Source organism: Conger conger, chromosome 2, assembly GCF_963514075.1.
Source record: "Conger conger chromosome 2, fConCon1.1, whole genome shotgun sequence".
Lineage (NCBI taxonomy): Eukaryota > Metazoa > Chordata > Actinopteri > Anguilliformes > Congridae > Conger > Conger conger.
The window spans coordinates 8,899,396-8,921,202 of record NC_083761.1 but is presented as its reverse complement, the minus strand read 5'-3'; the positions used below and the strand labels follow the sequence as shown (position 1 = coordinate 8,921,202).

General features: G+C 41.1%; 1 protein-coding gene across 1 annotated transcript; it reads right to left on the bottom strand.

The window, feature by feature from the left end:
- Window positions 1-543: 543 nt before the first annotated feature.
- On the bottom strand, window positions 544-14,237 carry LOC133122762 (epiplakin-like). Its single transcript, XM_061232909.1, has 3 exons — window positions 14,203-14,237; window positions 12,853-12,918; window positions 544-7,620 (listed from the first exon to the last, which is right to left on the bottom strand). Exon 3 carries the CDS (start codon window positions 7,606-7,608, stop codon window positions 1,699-1,701), a length of 5,910 nt encoding a protein of 1,969 aa, XP_061088893.1. The 5' UTR covers window positions 7,609-7,620; window positions 12,853-12,918; window positions 14,203-14,237; the 3' UTR covers window positions 544-1,698.
- Window positions 14,238-21,807: the final 7,570 nt, after the last annotated feature.

The following is a 21,807-nucleotide window of genomic DNA, read 5'->3' as shown; positions in this document are numbered from 1 at the left end:
TATGCTAATCTTTATATGCAGAGATATGATTGCCTGTCACATTGGCATCTTTGAATATAGAAACCTGTCCTTCACAATTTAGTTAGGCAGTTGGGCAAAGTACTCTTGCTCTTAATGGCACCATAATCAGAAATATGCTTCATGGGGAGGTGATATCTAAGCATGTGTTCATGATATACAGAGGCAAGTTTCACAGTTTATACAGTGTGTTATTCCATGTAGCCTTGCAATTAGTTGATATGTTGCATATCGGATATGTTTATCCATCCATGCTCGCACATTGACACACAATGTGGGACGACATTGGCTCAGGCAGTAAGAGCAGTCGTCTGGCAGTCGGAGGGTTGCTGGCTCAATCCCGCCCTGGGTGTGTGGAAGGGTCCGCGAGCAAGACACCCAACCCCCAAATGCTCCTGATGAGCTGGTTGGTGCCTTGCATGGCAGTCAATCGCCATTGGTGTGTGTGTGTGTGTGTGTGTATGAATGGGCGAATGAGAAGCATCAATTGTACAGCGCTTTGGATAAAGACGATAAATAAATGCCAACCATTTACCATTTATTGTCCCTCAAGTGGAAAACAGCTCAGTAAAACAATTACAAAGAGCCATTGGCTAATACATTAGCACTGACAGCAGGGGAAAATATGAAACATTTGTGAAGCGTTACAGCATAGACTAGGTGTTATAATGTTTAGCATTTGTATCTTCAGTGGAGTGCCACCATAGGTAGATTGGAAAGGGCACATTTCAATGTATAGAGAAACTGTGCTACATGTGAAGTACATGTAGCCAATACAACTTATGGACTTCAGGTTATAGCCTTGTACAGTAGATCCCTATTAATACCAGAGAAGCATGGAGAGATATCACCGATTCTCACTGAAGACAGAAATCTACAAGCAAACCTCTTCCCACTTAAAAACTTGAAAGAAAACATAATAAATGAAAAATCATGATAAAAAACCACCCAATGTGAAGAACATGAAGACATGCAATTACTGTTTTTTTGAGCTGTGATAAATTCATTCGACTCTTAAACTGGGATTAATGTGAATTTTACAGTGAAATAGCATAATGCAGACATCACTGATCAGGCACAGACATGAAGGGTAGACATTATGTTCATGATTCAGATATTCAAATTGCAGGGCATAATCCTTTGTAATAACAAGCCATGTCCAAATGTTTTTCTTGAGAGGAGAATGCTGCCGTCCATGCAGCATATCTATTTGTGCATGACTGCCACCTCCAGGGTGCAAAATATTCACACGGAGGCTAGTAAGGATGATGGAGGAATTCATCAGACTCAGCTCAAAGTGAGTCACAACAACAGTCTCTAAAAAGGTGAAAAATTAAAGAGATATACAGTTGCCGGAATACTTTGCTAAGGAAATTGTCATCGTAATAGCACCCCAAGAAGTAATGCTTCCTTTTGGTAATTCTGAGGATTCTGTTTTCTATATTTCACCAGACAATATACTGGACCACTATATCTGAGCTGGAGGTTAATTTAGGATTTGAATATGTTGTATTGCCTTCAGCCATACATTTAGTTACACAGTGATGAAAGGAATTTTGAGTGAATTGGAACAGAATTTTGCTCATTGATCACTCTTTTTGTTGACAGTGGTAGATACGGGACAGCTCCAGAACTACTGCGGGATATTAAACTGACATGCAATATATAATATTTTAAAAGTTATGGATTGAGCAAAAGCAAGCAAAAACCAGTTTCAGGGTCGATCACACATCTCTCCACAAGTTGCAGGTAGGTAAGGTTCTCCTGAGTATTGGGATCAAAGAAGCCTTTGGTGTCATCGCTGGGATCTAAGAGAATCTGATTCATCTTCTCATTAAAGTATCCTCGCTGGTAGGCAACTTCCACAGGTACGCGATGGCTGTGTACCGGATCAATGATGCCTCCTGTGGCAATTTGTGCTTCCAGAAGGCGAATGCCATGATCCTTTACAATTAGCTCCTTCTGTAAGGCCTGGAACAAGGAGAGGGTGTCACCTGTTTCGGGGTCAGTGTACCCTGTGACCGCCCTTTCTGCCGACAGAAGTTTCTGTTTCCACTCCGCACCAACCACACCGCTGGTTACTGCCTCTTCCACAGACAGCTTCCTGTTCTTTACTGGGTCAATCATAAACCCAGTGGCAGCCTGTGCCTCCAGCAACACAAGAGCAGTCCCTGGAGTCAGGAGACCTTTACGTTTTGCTTCACTGATGCTCAGGACCTGCTTGCTGGACTGCAGAAATACACCTGCAATGCTGTTTGTTCCCTGTAGGTATGTATGAACTGACTCAATTTCACTTAAAATTTGGATTGTAACTCTTCCAGTCCTGAGATCTTCATACTGTTTCTGATCAATGATTTTAGATTTAAGCAACTCTTCAGCACTCACGTCTTTCCTGATACCATGGAAGTTTGAGGTACCCTTTGTGTATGTAATTGCTGTAGTTGTATAGGAAGTCTTCTCCTCTGAAATTGTGACTATGATCTTCATAAGATGCTCCATTGTGATTTCTCCAGAGGAATACAGACATACTAGCTCCCTCCTTTTTTCCTCAGTGATGTGCTTGGAATACAGGAGTTCCCAGACAGACAGCCCTTGACCATTGGTCTTTCCTTCTGTTTTATTTGTGATGGTTGATTTCAGAACATTTTTTGTTTTTTCATCAAAAAAGAAGTAGTCTTCTCCTTTTTGGACAATAACCAGTAAAATAAGACCAGTTACGGGGTCAGAAACACATCTCTCCACAAGTTGCAAGTAGGTAAGGTTCTCCTGAGTGTTGGGGTCAAAGAAGCCTTTGGTGTCATCGCTGGGATCTAAGAGAATCTGATTCATTTTCTCATCAAAGTATCCTCGCTGGTAGGCAACTTCCACAGGCACGCGATGGCTGAATACCGGATCAATGATTCCTCCTGTGGCAATCTGTGCTTCCAGAAGGCGAATGCCATGATCCTTTACAATTAGCTCTTTCTGCAAGGCCTGGAACAAGGAGATGGTGTCATCTGTGTTGGGGTCAGTGTACCCTGTGACCGCCCTTTCTGCCGACAGCAGTTTCTGTTTCCACTCCGCACCAACCACACCGCTGGTCACTGCCTCTTCCACAGACAGCTTCCTGTTCTTCACTGGGTCAATCATAAACCCAGTGGCAGCCTGTGCCTCCAGCAACACAAGAGCAGTCCCTGGAGTCAGGAGACCTTTACGTTTTGCTTCACAGATGCTCAGGACCTGTTTGCTGGACTGCAGAAATACACCTGCAATGCTGTTTGTTCCCTGTAGGTATGTATGAACTGACTCAATTTCACTTAAAATTTGGATTGTAACTTTTCCAGTCCTGAGATCTTCATACTGTTTCTGATCAATGATTTTAGATTGAAGCAACTCTTCAGCACTCACGTCTTTCCTGATACCATGGAAGCTTGTGGTACCATTTGTCTGTGTAAATGCTGTATTTTGACTGGAAGTCTTCTCCTCTGTAATTGTGACTATGATCTTTATAAGATGCTCCATTGTGATTTCTCCAGAGGAATACTGACGTACTAGCTCTCTCCTTTTATCCTCAGTGATGTGCTTGGAATACAGGAATTCCCAGACAGACAGCCCTTGACCATTTGTCTTTCCTTCTGTTTTATTTGTGATGGTTGATTTCAGAACATTTTTTGTTTTTTCATCAAAAAAGAAGTAGTCTTCTCCTTTTTGGGCAATAACCAGTAAACTAAGACCAGTTACAGGGTCTGTCACACATCTCTCCACAAGTTGCAAGTAGGTAAGGTTCTCCTGAGTGTTGGGGTCAAAGAAGCCTTTGGTGTCATCGCTGGGATCTAAGAGAATCTGATTCATTTTCTCATCAAAGTATCCTCGCTGGTAGGCAACTTCCACAGGCACGCGATGGCTGAATACCGGATCAATGATTCCTCCTGTGGCAATCTGTGCTTCCAGAAGGCGAATGCCATGATCCTTTACAATTAGCTCCTTCTGTAAGGCCTGGAACAAGGAGATGATGTCACCTGTTTTGGGGTCAGTGTAACCTGTGACTGCATTTTCCGCCGACAGCAGTTTCTGCTTCAACTCCGCACCAACCACACCGCTGGTCACTGCCTCTTCCACAGACAGCTTCCTGTTCTGTACTGGGTCGATCATAAACCCAGTGGCAGCCTGTGCCTCCAGCAACACAAGAGCAGTCCCTGGAGTCAGGAGACCTTTACGTTTTGCTTCACAGATGCTCAGGACCTGCTTGCTGGACTGCAGAAATACACCTGCAATGCTATTTGTTCCCTGTAGGTATGTATGAACTGACTCAATTTCACTGACTCGTTGGATTGTATCTTTTCTATTCATGATATCTTCATACTGTTTCTGATCAATGATTTTAGACTCAAGCAACTCTTCAGCACTCACGTCTTTCCTGATACCATGGAAGCTTGTGGTACCATTTGTCTGCATAAATGCTGTATTTTGACTGGAAGTCTTATCCTCTGTAATTGTGACTATGATCTTCATAAGCTGCTCCATTGTGATTTCTCCAGAGGAAGACAGACGTACTAGCTCCCTCCTTTTTTCCTCAGTGATGTGCTTGGAATACAGGAGTTCCCAGGCAGACAGCCCTTGACCATTTGTCTTTCCTTCTGTTTTAATTGCAATGGTTAATTTCAGAACATGTTTTGTTTTTTCATCAGAAAATAAGTAGTCTTCTCCTTTTTGGGCAATAACCAGTAAACTAAGACCAGTTGCAGGGTCTGTCACACATCTCTCCACAAGTTTCAAGTAGGTAAGGTTCTCCTGAGTGTTGGGGTCAAAGAAGCCTTTGGTGTCATCGCTGGGATCTAAGAGAATCTGATTCATTTTCTCATCAAAGTATCCTCGCTGGTAGGCAACTTCCACAGGCACACGATGGCTGTATACCGGATCAATGATTCCTCCTGTGGCAATCTGTGCTTCCAGAAGGCGAATGCCATGATCCTTTACAATTAGCTCCTTCTGTAAGGCCTGGAACAAGGAGATGGTGTCACCTGTGTTGGGGTCAGTGTAACCTGTGACCGCCTTTTCCGCCGTCAGAAGTTTCTGCTTCAAATCGGCACCAACCACACCGCTGGTCACTGCCTCTTCCACAGACAGCTTCCTGTTCTTCACTGGGTCAATCATAAACCCAGTGGCAGCCTGTGCCTCCAGCAACACAAGAGCAGTCCCTGGAGTCAGGAGACCTTTACGTTTTGCTTCACAGATGCTCAGGACCTGCTTGCTGGACTGCAGAAATACACCTGCAATGCTGTTTGTTCCCTGTAGATACGTATGAACTGACTCAATTTGACTGACACGTTGGATCGTATCTTGTCCAGTCCTGAGATCTTCATACTGTTTCTGATCAATGATTTTAGATTGAAGCAACTCTTCAGCACTCACGTCTTTCCTGATACCATGGAAGCTTGTGGTACCATTTGTCTGTGTAAATGCTGTATTTTGACTGGAAGTCTTCTCCTCTGTAATTGTGACTATGATCTTTATAAGATGCTCCATTGTGATTTCTCCAGAGGAATACTGACGTACTAGCTCTCTCCTTTTATCCTCAGTGATGTGCTTGGAATACAGGAATTCCCAGACAGACAGCCCTTGACCATTTGTCTTTCCTTCTGTTTTATTTGTGATGGTTGATTTCAGAACATTTTTAGTTTTTTCATCAAAAAATAAGTAGTCTTCTCCCTTTTGGGCAATAACCAGTAAACTAAGACCAGTTACAGGGTCTGTCACACATCTCTCCACAAGTTGCAAGTAGGTAAGGTTCTCCTGAGTGTTGGGGTCAAAGAAGCCTTTGGTGTCATCGCTGGGATCTAAGAGAATCTGATTCATTTTCTCATCAAAGTATCCTCGCTGGTAGGCAACTTCCACAGGCACGCGATGGCTGAATACCGGATCAATGATTCCTCCTGTGGCAATCTGTGCTTCCAGAAGGCGAATGCCATGATCCTTTACAATTAGCTCCTTCTGTAAGGCCTGGAACAAGGAGATGATGTCACCTGTTTTGGGGTCAGTGTAACCTGTGACTGCATTTTCCGCCGACAGCAGTTTCTGCTTCAACTCCGCACCAACCACACCGCTGGTCACTGCCTCTTCCACAGACAGCTTCCTGTTCTGTACTGGGTCGATCATAAACCCAGTGGCAGCCTGTGCCTCCAGCAACACAAGAGCAGTCCCTGGAGTCAGGAGACCTTTACGTTTTGCTTCACAGATGCTCAGGACCTGCTTGCTGGACTGCAGAAATACACCTGCAATGCTATTTGTTCCCTGTAGGTATGTATGAACTGACTCAATTTCACTGACTCGTTGGATTGTATCTTTTCTATTCATGATATCTTCATACTGTTTCTGATCAATGATTTTAGACTCAAGCAACTCTTCAGCACTCACGTCTTTCCTGATACCATGGAAGCTTGTGGTACCATTTGTCTGCATAAAAGCTGTATTTTGACTGGAAGTCTTATCCTCTGTAATTGTGACTATGATCTTCATAAGCTGCTCCATTGTGATTTCTCCAGAGGAATACTGATGTACTAGCTCCCTCCTTTTTTCCTCAGTGATGTGCTTGGAATACAGGAGTTCCCAGGCAGACAGCTCTTGACCATTTGTCTTTCCTTCTGTTTTAATTGCGATGGTTAATTTTAGAACATGTTTTGTTTTTTCATCAGAAAATACATAGTCTTCTCCTTTTTGGGCAATAACCAGTAAACTAAGACCAGTTACAGGGTCTGTCACACATCTCTCCACAAGTTGCAAGTAGGTAAGGTTCTCCTGAGTGTTGGGGTCAAAGAAGCCTTTGGTGTCATCGCTGGGATCTAAGAGAATCTGATTCATTTTCTCATCAAAGTATCCTCGCTGGTAGGCAACTTCCACAGGCACACGATGGCTGTATACCGGATCAATGATTCCTCCTGTGGCAATCTGTGCTTCCAGAAGGCGAATGCCATGATCCTTTACAATTAGCTCCTTCTGTAAGGCCTGGAACAAGGAGATGGTGTCACCTGTGTTGGGGTCAGTGTACCCTGTGACCGCCCTTTCCGCCGTCAGAAGTTTCTGCTTCAAATCGGCACCAACCACACCGCTGGTCACTGCCTCTTCCACAGACAGCTTCCTGTTCTTCACTGGGTCAATCATAAACCCAGTGGCAGCCTGTGCCTCCAGCAACACAAGAGCAGTCCCTGGAGTCAGGACACCTTTATGTTTTGCTTCACAGATGCTCAGGACCTGTTTGCTGGACTGCAGAAATACACCTGCAATGCTATTTGTTCCCTGTAGGTACGTATGAACTGACTCAATTTGACTGACACGTTGGATCGTATCTTGTCCAGTCCTGAGATCTTCATACTGTTTCTGATCAATGATTTTAGATTCAAGCAACTCTTCTGCACTCACGTCTTTCCTGATACCATGGAAGCTTGTGGTACCATTTGTGTCCTGTATATCCATCTCCTGTGCAATTTTGATCATTATTTTACCAGCACTATCATTTTTAATACTGACACTTCGATCAATATTTTTGTTGTTTTGCAAATTTGAGGCAGTCTGGTCCTTTTCTTTTTCAGCTGTGGACTTACTCAATGCATCCATCTTCTTACCAATCTGTGAATTGCAAAGAAACATTTCTTAAAATCTTATTCTTGGACAATTGTTCAGAATGCTCAACACTTTTTTTGTTTTACATCAGCCTGCGCATGCCATCTCATTGTTTTACCAACATAAAGAATTAGATTTGATGTCAAACTCATGACAGCAACATAGACTATATTCACAAGTTGTCCCTACTTTTTACCACTGAAATATACTGAAAGCCAATTTGTTTACTTCTGTTCTCCATTGATAGGTATTGGCAATTTGTCTTGGTGGCCAGCTAACAATCATTTTACCATCATTGAAATTCAGACTCATTGTGACCTAGAGCCCTGGACGATTGTGCACTGAATTTCATGAAATACGATGGACCCCTTATTGAAGATTTGAAAGATTTATCGGGCACAATAAGGATGAGGTTGTATATACTTTCATGAGCATGGTTAATCTGCATAGGACCATGTCTCAGCTTCCTAGCAGAGGCAACTAGATTTTCTGATAATTTGTTGAATTAATCGTGCCATTGATCTTAAATAGTGCCCCTGGACCACTATCATCTACAGAACATCAATGACTCACCACAATATTTCACAGTAGGTATGAGGTGCTTCTCCTATGCATCCCATATTGCCACCAAACATGTTGATTGTGTGCATGACCAAAACATTCCATTTTGGTCTCACCTGACCATTACATTGCATTACATGACATTACATTACAAAGTATTTAGCAGATGCTCTTATCCAGAGTGACGTACAACAAAGTTCAATTCAAACACAGGAACAAGTGTGAAGAGGACCCTAGAGGACAGAACAGTTCCGAGTCCTAGCGTGACCATACAGATACAATTAGAACCCTTGAAGAATGCAAACTCGCATACCACATTTGGCAGCTAGAATACCCCGAGTACAACAATCCAATGTGTAATTGTTTCTGTGGAGTGAGTGCATAATTTTAACCAGGTATGTTGGTATCGCTGCGGGCCGTTCCACTAGATGCGGTAAAGTAGATTTTTAAATTGCTATTTTGAACAGCTGAGGTTAGGGCTTGAGCTAGTTTGTTTTATTGCTGTGTTAATCACTGAAACTGGTTGCCTACCTTTTAAATGATTGAACATTTGTTTTAATAGTGCTGGAATTTATCACTAGATTAGTCTCTCTGGTCACGCCTTCCAGGTTGCCTAGGCTGGTAAGGTATCGACACCTCAGCCCCTTGCCATCCAGTGACATCCAGAGCAGGATGGACAACCACCATCTAAAGCTCAATCCAGGTAAGACTGAAATGATATTCATCCCTGCCATTACCTCTCCACATCTGGATCTCTCCATTTCCCTAGGGGATACCACTCTGACGCCATCACCCTGTGTAAGGAATCTCGGCATGGTGATGGACAGCAGACTGTCCCTCTCGGAGAACATTGCGGCCGTGACCCGGTCATGCAGGTTCATCCTATACATACGGAGAATTCACCCCTTTCTCACCCCCTACTCAACCCAGCTCCTCGTCAGAGCATGGCAACATTGGTGCCAGCCTTCCAAGCAGTTAAGTGGTCTGCCACAGCTTACCTCCAAAAAATCATCAGAGCATACACCCCTGCCAGACCTCTTCGTTCGGCCTCCACAAGCCGCTTGGCGTCTCCCCCTCTCCGAACTTCCACCTCCCACTCACGACTACTGTCTGTTCTGGCTCCACAGTGGTGGAACAAACTCCCCGTGGAGGTCAGAACAGTAGAATCTCCTTCCATCTTCAAGCGCAAACTGAAGACGCACCTCTTCAAGCTACACCTCTCCCTGTCCCTCCCTACCTCTCTGTAAACCTTAATTGTTGTCTTTCTTGTATTCCTGTGTATCAGGATGTTTAGTTTGGCTAGGTAAGCAGTGTTTGGCTAGGTAAGCGGTTTTTTCTTACATTTGCGTGTTGTGGTATTACGATAAAAAAAAAACTCCCAAAAAAACCTGATGATCAAATAGGCCCTGGTCCTTATCTTTGTTGCACAGGTAGCAGTTGAAATTGTACTTCCCTCTGGGGTCTTTCAGCGCACTTATTCCTGGTTATGGGTATGCACTTTGCACTTTGTTGTACGTCGCTCTGGATAAGAGCATCTGCCAAATGCCACTAATGTAATGTAATGTAAACAATACAACACAACAATATCTATATATAACTACACATAAATATACTAGGTTAATCATGGTGGTGAGGTAGGGGGGGAAAGGTGCAACCTGAAGAGATAAGTCTTCAGTCTGCCTTTGAAAGTGGTCAGAGACTCTGCTGTTCTGAAATCCACAGGAAGGTCATTCCACCACCATGGGGCCAGAACAGACAACAGTCGTGACTGAGAAGTGCAGATGCAGCGAGGGAGAGGTGCCAGGCATCCCGAAGTAGTGGAGCGGAGGGGTCTTGCTTGTGAATACATCGTGATAAGTGATTGAATGTATACCGGAGCACCAAAGTTTTAAATTTGATGCAAGCTATAACAGGCAGTCAGTGGAGGTTGCTGAGCGGGCTGGTGACATGTGAATGTCTGGGAACATTGAATACCAGACAGGCTGCGGCGTTCTAAATCAGTTGTAGGGGTCTGATGGTGGATGCTGGAAGGCCAGCCAGCAGAGAATTGCAATAGTCCAAGCGGGACAGGACCTTTGCTTGTACAAGGAGCTGAGGGGAGTAGGTGGTGAGGAAGGGTCGGATTCTCCGGATGTTGTGCAAACCATAGTACACTCTTCCAGATATAATTCCAATGGGCTTTCCAAACTCAATATGCTTGGTTTTGTTTATTGTCCACAGTAAGGGCTGTCTTGGTGCCACCCTTTTACGCCTTTTTATTTTATGCTTTTATTTTATGCTAAGTGGTGTGCTTGTGGCTACACCAGGGCTTGGTATTTTCCCAACAAACAGCATCCCAATAAAGTAGCTCTGAAGCTTATGGTGCTCAGAACAGTTTCTTGCCATTTGGCATGTTCCTAAAGGTTGCTATGAGGCAACCACCGGTTATTTAATTCTTAGTTCTCAGGAAAGGATCCACGCCCCAATGCCTAAGAAACAAGACCTACCCTGTGAGTGAAATTCACGGCTCATACTGTCAGGAGAAATGCCAGGAATCAGCCATTGTTTGAGCTTGTTTGAACAAACCAGTTTCGATTTTGTGCTGCATTTTCCAAAGTATTTCATTTTCTTGGGAAATGAGTCAGAAGCTGTTCTCAAATACACTGACATCCTAACTTGAATGTTAATCTGGATTCAAGAAGAAGTGAACAGATGCAATAAAGCCAAAACTAATTGTTTCTTTGGTTTAAAATATACGACTTTTGGTTAATAATTAGACTAGATTTTACACCAGTTGTTTTGTTCAGTACAGAAACTGACGTTCGGCCTTATATTCTAGACCCTAGGTTGTAGATATGAACCTAGGCCATATCATCCACCAGGTAATTAGACTTTACAATTATTATTGCAAATTATTATTATTATCACACCTTTCATAAAAAAGCCATTCATATGGTGTGCATGTATATACATACAGTGAGCTCAATAATGTTTTGGACAGAGAATTACTATATATATTTTTTTTTTCTTGATTCGTCTCTGTACTTTCACAATTGTTGATTGTCTAGTGCAGATTCTCAGCCTTTATTAAAGGGCATTTTTATGTGTTTTGGGTTCTGGTTATGCATGTAGAAATTACAACACTTTTTGTTAATCAGGTATGCTGTAGCCTTGTGGCTAAGGTGCATGATTGGGACCTGGGAGGTTGGTGGTTCAAGCCCGATTGCCCGCTGCTTAGTCTAATCATCTGTAAGTCGCTTTGCATACATTACATTACATTATTGGCATTTGGCAGACGCTCTTATCCAGAGCAACGTACAGTTGATTAGACTAAGCAGGAGACAATCTTCCCCTGGAGCAATGCAGGGTTAAGGGCCTTGCTCAAGGGCCCAACGGCTGTGCGGATCTTATTGTGGCTACACCGGGATTAGAACCACCGACCTTGCATGTCCCAGTCCTTTACCTTAACCACTACACTACAGGCTGCCCATAAAAGCATCAGCTAAATAACTGTAATATAATGTATTCATAGCCCCTACCATTTCAGGACACAATAATGGTTCACAGGTTTTTTCTGTTTGGTGAGGTGTGTTTAATTGCTTGCTTAGTGCAGTTATAACTTTCAATATTCTATATAGACTTGATTCTAGGCTTTTCATTGCATTCAGTCTATTGCCAGTGTTTGTCAACATGAGGTTGATACTGTAAATACTGTAAATACTACATCAATAATATACAGTAACATTCTTGCGGTATCTTAAGACCATCCCCACACATTAAAATCATCTGTACCTCACAAAAGCACTCGCCTTAGTAGCCATCACCCCAGATCCAACTAAATCCATAAAAGCATGCAGACATGATCAAGAGGTGCAGCTGTTGTTCAGACCAAATGTCAGAAATGGGAAGAAATGTGATCTAAGTGACTTTGACCATGGAATGATTGTTGGTGCCAGATATGGTACTTTAAGTATCTCAGAAACTGCTGATCTTCTGGGATTTTCAACAGTCTCTCGAGTTTGCAGAGAATGGTGCGAAAAAAAGAAGAAAAAAAACACAGTAAGCAGCAGTTCTGTGGCAAAACATGACATGTTAATAAGAGAGCTCTGAGGAGAAGGGCAAGACAGAACGTGAGCTTTGTTGTCTTTTGACAACAAAATCGGATTTTTTCAATTTTATGTCCGACAAGCTGAAAGTATTTTGAGAATTTCCATACCAAGTTGACAAGTTTACGATCGAGAGATTTGTTTGACACCTGCGCCAAGTCCGGCGGTACACAGACGTTTCATTCAATCACTTCAACACATTCTCACCAGATCGATCGATAGACAGACAGCAATGGATCAATAAATTAGATTTAGATTAGATTAGATTAGATTAGATTAGATTTAGATTTAGAGATAGATACTCAGCACCAGTATAAAGTAACGTTAGCTCTGTGTCCTGTAGATAAGTATATAATTTGTATAGATAGGCTAGATATATCGATATGTATGTATGTGTGTGTGTGTGTGTGTATATATATATAATTTTATCGGTGAATTGTATTGCTTGGTTCTTTCTTTCTATCTATAAAATTAATTTGATCTAGCTAAACAAATTATATACAAGACACGGAGCTAGCTAGCTTGCTAACGTTACCTGACATAATAAAAAAATCTGATTTTAAATATCCCATTCGCGCAATGTTATACTTACCCCTGAAAAGGGGCGTGTACTTCAGAGTACCCGGATTCGCCGGTCTGGTCTATAGAATATATTGATCTGTGGGTGTATAATAGAAAATATTGAAATAATATTAAAACACAACCGCAATTACATGAAAGCGCACAAATTACATTAAAATATTAACCTCGTTATTTGAACGTGTGTGTGCCTGTGTGTGTGAGGAGAGTGAATTTGTGTGTACATCTGTGCATGTGTGACTGCATGCATGTGTGTGCATGTAGCCTATTTGTGCTTGTGTGTGCACATGCATTTATGTGGGTGTATACATGTGACTGTACGTGTATGTGCACACTGTGTGTGTATATTTATTTATAAAGGTTCTTTGTCTATACAATACGACTATGACATCCAGGCTTAAATCTTTTCAATAATATTTCAATTGGTTTCAATAAGAGGAACTATCAAAATATCGGCTGAAAGTCAATGCAGAAGGTGGCCCATTTTAACTGAAATTACTGGCTAAGACATTAAGACATTAAGCTAGAATGGGCCAGTCAGTAAAAATGCATTTCATAAAATAATTAAGTTTATTTTGCAAAATATTGAAAGAAATTTTAAAGAGACTATCAAGACACAGGTAAAAAAAAAAAAAACTTCTAGATGTTCCTTCTGATGATGTTGCTTATTCATATATCAACCTTATCATTGAAAGCTAAAACATAGCATCATGCTGTTTTCTTCACCAATCTCCATATCAAATGTTGCCCCGCCATTCTTAGCAACATGAGACCAATCAAATCAGTTTCTACATATCAAATACTATTGTGGCAACAGTTGGAGATTCTTTGCAGTGATTGAATATTAAAGTGCCATGATGCCCCAACCTTAACTGACGATTTTAACTGATGGCTCAATTCACCCGACCCAACTACCAACATTTTGTTGTTAATTAAAAAAACAGTACCTTTTGAGGCACAAAATATTTCATCCACAAAAATGGCAGGTAAGGAAACCAACAATGTTGGCATGAGAACTGAAAAGTGGAGCAACAGCAATTAATCTGGTGTGATCTTCATCTAAGTGAGTTGCATATGAATATATGCACAAACCTTAACATGTGGCATAATATTTGACCTAAATGTATTGAGGCCTTTATACATCAGCGGAACAGTAGTTGCATACTAATCGGCTATAAGTTAAAGTATGCATCTTGTGTACTATGTAATAGTAAATAATTCATATTACACAACATTAAACTAAAAATAATTATTTTTAAAAATAACTTTTTACTGAAAATATGCATTATTGTCATAATTACTCTAAGTGGTAAGTTACACTTTAACTTCAAATAGGCTATCAGCTTGAAAGAACTTGACCTACCTTTTCATGAAATGTGCTTCCTTATTGTGTTTGTCAGAAGGGAGGTCTGATATAACAGACTCTAGACCCCTGATAAATAGTCTTTTCTACAGGCTCCACCCCTAAATATAGCCTGTACTGTTCATGTCAATTTGAATTACAGTGAATACATCACCTCTGTGTGAATGTTGAATGTTATCCAACAAAGGTTTTCCATACTGTATCAGCATAATGTACAGATGAATCTAATGTACAGACCAAATTCTCAAAGACATCCATTCAAATAAAAAACATACTTGTATCGCTTGTAGAACAACTTGAAAATACGATGTCCAGACACTTTTGATGTTGATAGGTCTCAGACACCAGGGAGTCATGACATGCAAAGGATATGCAAAAAATTCTAAACATGACTACTTTCCATAATTGCTGTGTCCCAAACATTATGGTGCCATGATATGGGGGGGACTATGTATAAACACTGCTGTAAGTTTTACACGGTGAAACCAAATTATATAAAATTCCCTTTATTAAAACCTGACAATGTGCACTTTAACCACGTTGCAAATCAAAAATCATGTACTACAGAGTTAAATAAAGAAATGATGGAGGGCACTGTAAATAACGTTACTATTAATATTCTTTTATGAAATAGGATGGCAATTGCGCACCATGGTCTCCCCTTCATTTGGCAGATATAGCATGATTCTTCAAAGAATAATCATGATGCTACCTTACCTAAATTCCTTTCCCAACCCTGATTGCAACATTACCTGCACAAATGATTGCTTGCCAACTGCAAAACAGTCTTAGTTTTACTTTTGGTTTATAAAAAAATAATTAAAAATATGTTCAGACAATTTGGGGGTGTGTGTGTTTGATAATGCCCATATCCAGTGTTATGCTTCAATCACATGCTTCTAAGGAAGGCAGGAATCTTTTTTGCCTTGGGGCCAGAAACTTGTGTTTGAGCATGTACAGGAGTGATGGATGGTTTCAGTGGAAGTCGATCCGCTCGAGGTGAATGCGAGATAACTGAACTGATGTTCAGCCAAAGGGGGGAGGAATAAACTGATATATTTCAATTTTTCCAACCTGTCTTCAACAGGACATCACACATCAGAGCAAAGGACAATAGGACAACACCACTGCCTCTGGAAAAAAACACTAACTCAAATTCCATATGTGGTTTATTTTTTCCTGAACCAATTTGCTAAATGTGCAGGCAGGCTTTGTGGCATACAAGGCTGCTGTTGAGTCACCAGTGTCCAGTGTTGGCCTATACTGTATATTCCATCACTCTCAAGGTGCATCCTGTATGTTTGCCGTCCATCTCAAGAGCGGCTGGATGGATCTTCTGAGACCTTATTCTTGTCCTCCTCTGCGGGGACTGAGGGCTCCTAGCCCAACACATCCTCCTCAGTATGGGCTCATAGGATCCTCTGGAGCTATCGGCTGTAAGGAGATGGTCATGTCCTCAATGCCCTGGGAGGACAACAGGAACAGGGGGTGGGGGGAGGTAGGGAGTCGCTGCAGCAAACCGCCCAAAACATCCATACGCCGACACAAGTTCCTCTCTTGCTGACGTGATGACTGCATAACAACCTTTGCCTAATGAAAGAAGACATTCGTCCAGTCAGTTGAATCCATTTTAACATTCCATATTAACTGCCTATGTTTGCCAACGAGCATACAGGACTTTACCCTGGGAGGTTTGGAATACGATTAAAGAAAATCGGGGAGAATACTGAGTGCAGTGTTGAAATCTATCCAGCAAGCATGACCTTTAGCAACCTCTGAAAGCCAGAGGCAATTTTAACAAATTAATTGATATTCCATACTCTTAGCTAGCATTAACATATTGAAACCATACACAAAAAGTTGAATACTGGTTAGCCTTTGTAGCCATCATCCTCCATAAATCAACAAATGACTTGTTTTCAAGTTTAAGCTTGCAAGTTGCAATTTTAATGCAACTCACAGCATAACACCATTCCAGATAAATGTTGGCTAGCTTTTATAGCAACCATTCTCCATAACAATAAACAGCACCAGGGGTGTCACCAAGGTTTGAATACATTTGTGGCTGAGCCAATGTAATTTGGGGCTGTAATGCCGTAATGTTAATTCGTCTGCAGGCTCGTAACTACCATTGAGGACACTCATGAGGTCATAACCTCAGTATTTCAATCATATATTTACACCAGATTGATTTAAATTGTTAAATTTGTCACAATTTAATTTTGCATGATTTTTTATCTGTGTACGGCCTTGTCAGTCTGTATATATAAATATAATAAACAATGAGCCTGATGACAGTATATTGGATCGACTTATTCGTATAACTTTAGGAAGTCTGTATAATGCAACTGGTGCATACAGAGGGTGGACAAAAACCAATTTAACATATTTTTACCCCCTTGTTTTTCTTATCCAAATGTTTTTAACAACCATTAAATGTAGGCTACATAATCTTCAACAATCTCATAGATTTCCCAACAAACGAATTTAGACATATTTACTTAATAAGGTAAGTTAATATTGATATTTAGTGCTTGCACAATCCACAGCAGTGGTTCACAAGGGTCCCCAACTTTTTTTTTTCTAACCGTAAATAGTTAAATGCATTACATAGCTTATGTACACATTAGTTCCACAGCTAGCGAAGGAAAATGCTGTTAAGTTAGCAGCTGATGTTAGCTAGCTGCAACAGACAACGATAAGGATACCCTAGGATAGACTCATTATGTTTTTGGGACGTAACATTAATCAACTTAGTCCCTCATAATTGACACTTACTTGTATTAACCGTATTATCATATGTTTTTTAAATGTACCATGACGGTGTAATGAAACACCTGCTTCAATCATCACACGGTGTCAAGAGCATAATATCAGAGCGAATGCTGCATTCCAGACTCGGAAGTTGAGTTTTTCCAACCTCCTACTAGGAAAAGTGCAATAGAACATCACTCAAACGCCAACATCACGAGAAGCAGTTGTCTGACGTCAGACAACAATGGCATCACCCATGGAGGCACCATCTGCAGTCCCTGCAGCACATTCAGTAAATGCAGCAGTGAGTAGTGTACGTGTGCCAGCCCTCTACAGACCCACTGCTGTTCACACATCAGAGCTCCTCTAACTGTGTGTGACAGGATTTGTATAGAGGAAGGGGCTTTGCATACCTGTCCTGCCTCACTGCTCCATACACTTTAAGACCCCCAGTACTGATCAGTGACTGTCCAGTCCTTTCACAGACACTGACACAGGCAGCATTATGATGATGTCAATCTTTCTACTGTTGCTGATGCTGGGTGTCTTTGTTCAGGCTGAGCCAGATTTAAACATGTATCTTGGGGATATTTTGGTTATATGTTCAATTGAATTTACTTATTTTTCACAATATGACTCTTTTCACAATACAAATCTTTTCACAACACTGCAATTTTTTTCAAACCTGATCAGGATCCTAAACTTCTGATTAATTACGCCAGAGATCGCCAGACTGGGATTCCTGATCGTTTCAGTGGGAGTGGATCTGGGACTCAGTTTACACTGAAAATCACTGGAGTCCAGGCTGAAGATGCAGGCGACTATTACTGTCAGAGTGTACACTACCTCAACAGTCAATATGTGTTCACACAGTGATACAGAGCCGAACAAAAACCTCCCTCAGTCAGACTGCACAGAGACTGCACTGCTGCAGCTGGGACCGACTGCAGGTGCTGAGGGGGGAGGCACTGATCTGAGCAATAAAACTACTTTGAGCAATAATAACTTTCATTTTCTCAAATGTAATACTCTAAATGTTAATGTTTGATCATCCAAACCATAAAATCCATAATTTTATAATAAGCATACATTTTTCATTGAGGGAACACACTTGACACACAGGAATTGGCCACAACCAACTTTTTAAATCTTTTGCACATGCATCCATTAAATTTCAGGCATGATTCACTGTTGGATTGCTATTACCAAAACATTCAGTGAAGAAATCTGGCTTTGTGTACCTTGAATTTTCTAAAAGAGGATATGTAACAAACAGACATCTCTTACTCAGACAGGATTAAATCAATATAAATATCAGTCAAGCACCCAAACTGGGATATGTCACCATGTTGAAGTGTTGAGGCATTCATGCAAATCTTTTCACTTCATTGTTTTGATTTTAATTAATTCCCTCGGTGCTGACATTGATGTATCAGAGGTAAGAGAATTAACCCTCCACCTCCTCATGTTCAAACAGCTGTCTCAGTGCTGGGTATTTTGGGCTGAGAAACTGTGAGCAGTGGGGGTGTCTGGGCCGTCCCCAGGGGGTTAGTGTGAGCTGAGCACACATCCTGCTGTACAGAAGTGCTCTGAGCACGCTGCACACATCACTGCTCCTCTCAGCAGGCCTCCCGAGCTGGGGCTGCCCCTCCTCAACTGACTCCAGATCAGTTATTTCACACACAGTCTCTTACCACCTCCATCTAGTCTCAGGCTGAGTCCACTATGACCAGTATAAACCATTATCAAAAAATCCAATAACAACAAAACAATGCATCAAGTTATATATAAATAATCTACAAATAAAGGTTAAAAGTACATAGTGGACCAATATTCTTTTCCAAAATACATTTTTAATGATCATGTTCTATAATAATATTATTTGGAATTAGTAATTAGTTCTTATAGTATTGTCAAAGAAAATAATACTCAGTTTGCATTTCTGATTTGTTTCTCCATACACTTATGTGAGCAACACTCTACCGATCTGGGAATTATTATGAATAAAAACAGAGATATCTTTTCTTTGTCAATTTACTTCATTATCATCTCATATTAAAAGTATTTTCAGTGGCAATAATATAATTATGATTTAACCAGAGAAAGGGAACCCCCAAAATCACAGGATCATCAGAAACACAAACCTCTATTTTTACAATAACAGCCAGAGACACAGTAGTTAGACACAGTAGTCTAACAGCTATTCTCAAAAGCACACAAACAAATAAGAGCACATGTGAGATATTAGCACTGGAAGCTCAGGCTGGAGGAAGGATTCACACACAGGCTCAGCTCAGTGTGACAGCAGTAAGGAGCAGAGAGGCTGAGGGCAGAACAGGGTAAAAACACTGTGATCACTGGCGCCGTCCACTTTCCAGCGCAGAGTCCAGTCTGAGGGGAAGCCCTTGTTGGCCAGGCACACCAGTGTGGCCTTTCCCTGCTCCAGCTCCACACTGGAGGGGGGCAGGTCTGTGAGGGTGGGAACTGTGACACCTGGGAGACACAGAGATACATAAGCTCAGAAAGTGGACACTCTCATTGCCATGTCCCTATAATAATCTGTCGACGAGTTATTCGTATAATAATGCGGTCATATATTATGATTATAAAATGATCTACAGTGGCTAATGAACAAATACGATATAACGATTGATTTTGATCAGCAATGCAACCATAACGCGTATCAAGAGTAGGCTATGATCCAATTTCATTTTAAAGTAGAATATGTAAAACGAATACCTCTTTGAATAACAATTCGGCATTTAAAGTTTTAGTTTTCAACATAGTAGCCTACGGTTATGACGATGGATAGGCTAAATCATGACTCGTATTGTAGGCTATTTAATTTAATAACATCTGGCTACACTTCAAAATACTAGAGCCGCTAGCGATAACCGAGTGAACCAATGCAATTCATGCAGACTCTATTCTGGATATCAAAGCGATAAAACAGACTGTTTGAATCTCATGGACGAGTTTAAAAAAGATTTACCGATATTCTAAAAATAGGCTATTCGTATTTTTTGTTCACTCACGCATCAGGAAGATTAACATTTTAATTTCCCACAGCAAACGTCGGAAAATTACAGTAGCCGATATAAAAAAATAGACCAAATCAGGCTACTTACTCGCAATTGAGTTTTGTTCCGCCACCGAAAGTACAGACTCATTCACCAGCCGTACAAAAACCTTAGGCTACTCAAGAGCCACTCCCTCGCCTATACCTATTCAATGCAGTCTAACTTCAGGCCGCTTTTCAAACGAGTCAACCATTTCTTTGTAACACATTTCCTTTGAATTTATGCAGCATACGCAAATGTATTCTATTCTACTGAGCGTCTTAGATTAAAAATCACTTGAAATCAATGGCTAATCTGACAAGGATTCCTGTTTTTTTAAGCATCATGAGAATTATGAAAATTTTGATTAACGACATTTAACGTCGGGAAATGAGAACATTAAAAAAGAAAGGAAAATAATCGATATGGATGCATCTGAAAGAGAAATTACTTACATCCAACTGACAGTTTTGTTCCGCCACCGAAAGTGTACAGTTACGTTTTATGCTTGTCATGTCATGTTTCATGTTTAGTTATTGTCTTAGTTATTTCATTGTCATGTCACGTGCTATCATGCTAGTCTAGTCTCGCCACGTTTTTATGTTTTATTTCTTGTTACGTTTCATTTTCATGCCATGTTACATTTCGTGTTTAGTTCTTGTTACGCTGTATTTTCTAGTCTTGTCATGTCACGTTTTAGTTTATTCATGTCACAGTTCGCAAAGTTGTTATGTCACGATTTATGTTTGTTTCATGTTATGTTTTCCCGTTCATTGATTAGCATACACTTTTTCGTGTCTTTCTGCAAACCTTGCGTTCATGCTTTTTCTCTCTCCCCCTTTCTGTCGCTCATATTTCCCTAATTGTTTCATTTTCCCTAGTCTTTCTACTAATATACTAACTTTAGATCAGGATTGGGTAATACTAACATTCTAACCATGTGATCATGTTTACCTTAGCTACGTGTGCATGTCATTTATTAATTTATTATCGCTAGGGCAGGATAGGTTTATTACTAACGATTACTAATTATCTAATTAACTTGTCAATCCTCCACACCTGATTTCCATTCACATGCTTGCCTCAGGCTAATTGTCTGCACCTGTCTACATCTGCATAAAGCTCAGTGTTCATGCCGTATCTTTGCGAAATTTTTGCCGCCTGTTTTTCAGTGTACGCGTAAGCGGTTTTCGAAGCAATGGGCTACCGGTTACGGTCCAAGCCTGTTTACTGACCAAAGTTACTGACTTCTGTTTTGTTGACCACTGCCTGCTGTCTTTGTGCTTTTGCCTCGCGGAGCGGACTTCGGTCTTGACTCTCGCACCGCCTTCGACTCTGAGCCTGCCTACCATCCGTCTGCACTACTGCCCCGCTGACAGCTTTCCTGGTTGCTGGACATTTTGCATGGATTTCGAGACTTTTCTCTCGGTACTGTACTTAGGTTTTGGCTGCATTTACTGTGTATGAACTTTGACTACGCTCATTGGACTATCCCTTAAAGCCCTGACGGGACTTTGTTCACATCTTTGAGTCGTGCATTTTTGGGTCCGACCCCCACGCACCCGTCTCATGTACCAGTGATACTCGCTCATCAGCCGTACAAAAACCACTCCCTCAAGAGCCACAGCCGTTTTCATTCCGACTTCACTTCAGGATTGAGTCAACCATTTGTAAAAGTGTAACCGTATACCCTTAGCCTTATGTATTCTATACAAATATATCCTACTTTCTTGAGCTTTTCCAATTCATTTTGTCAGTCTAGTTTAACGACTGATTCGGTTGTAATATTAAC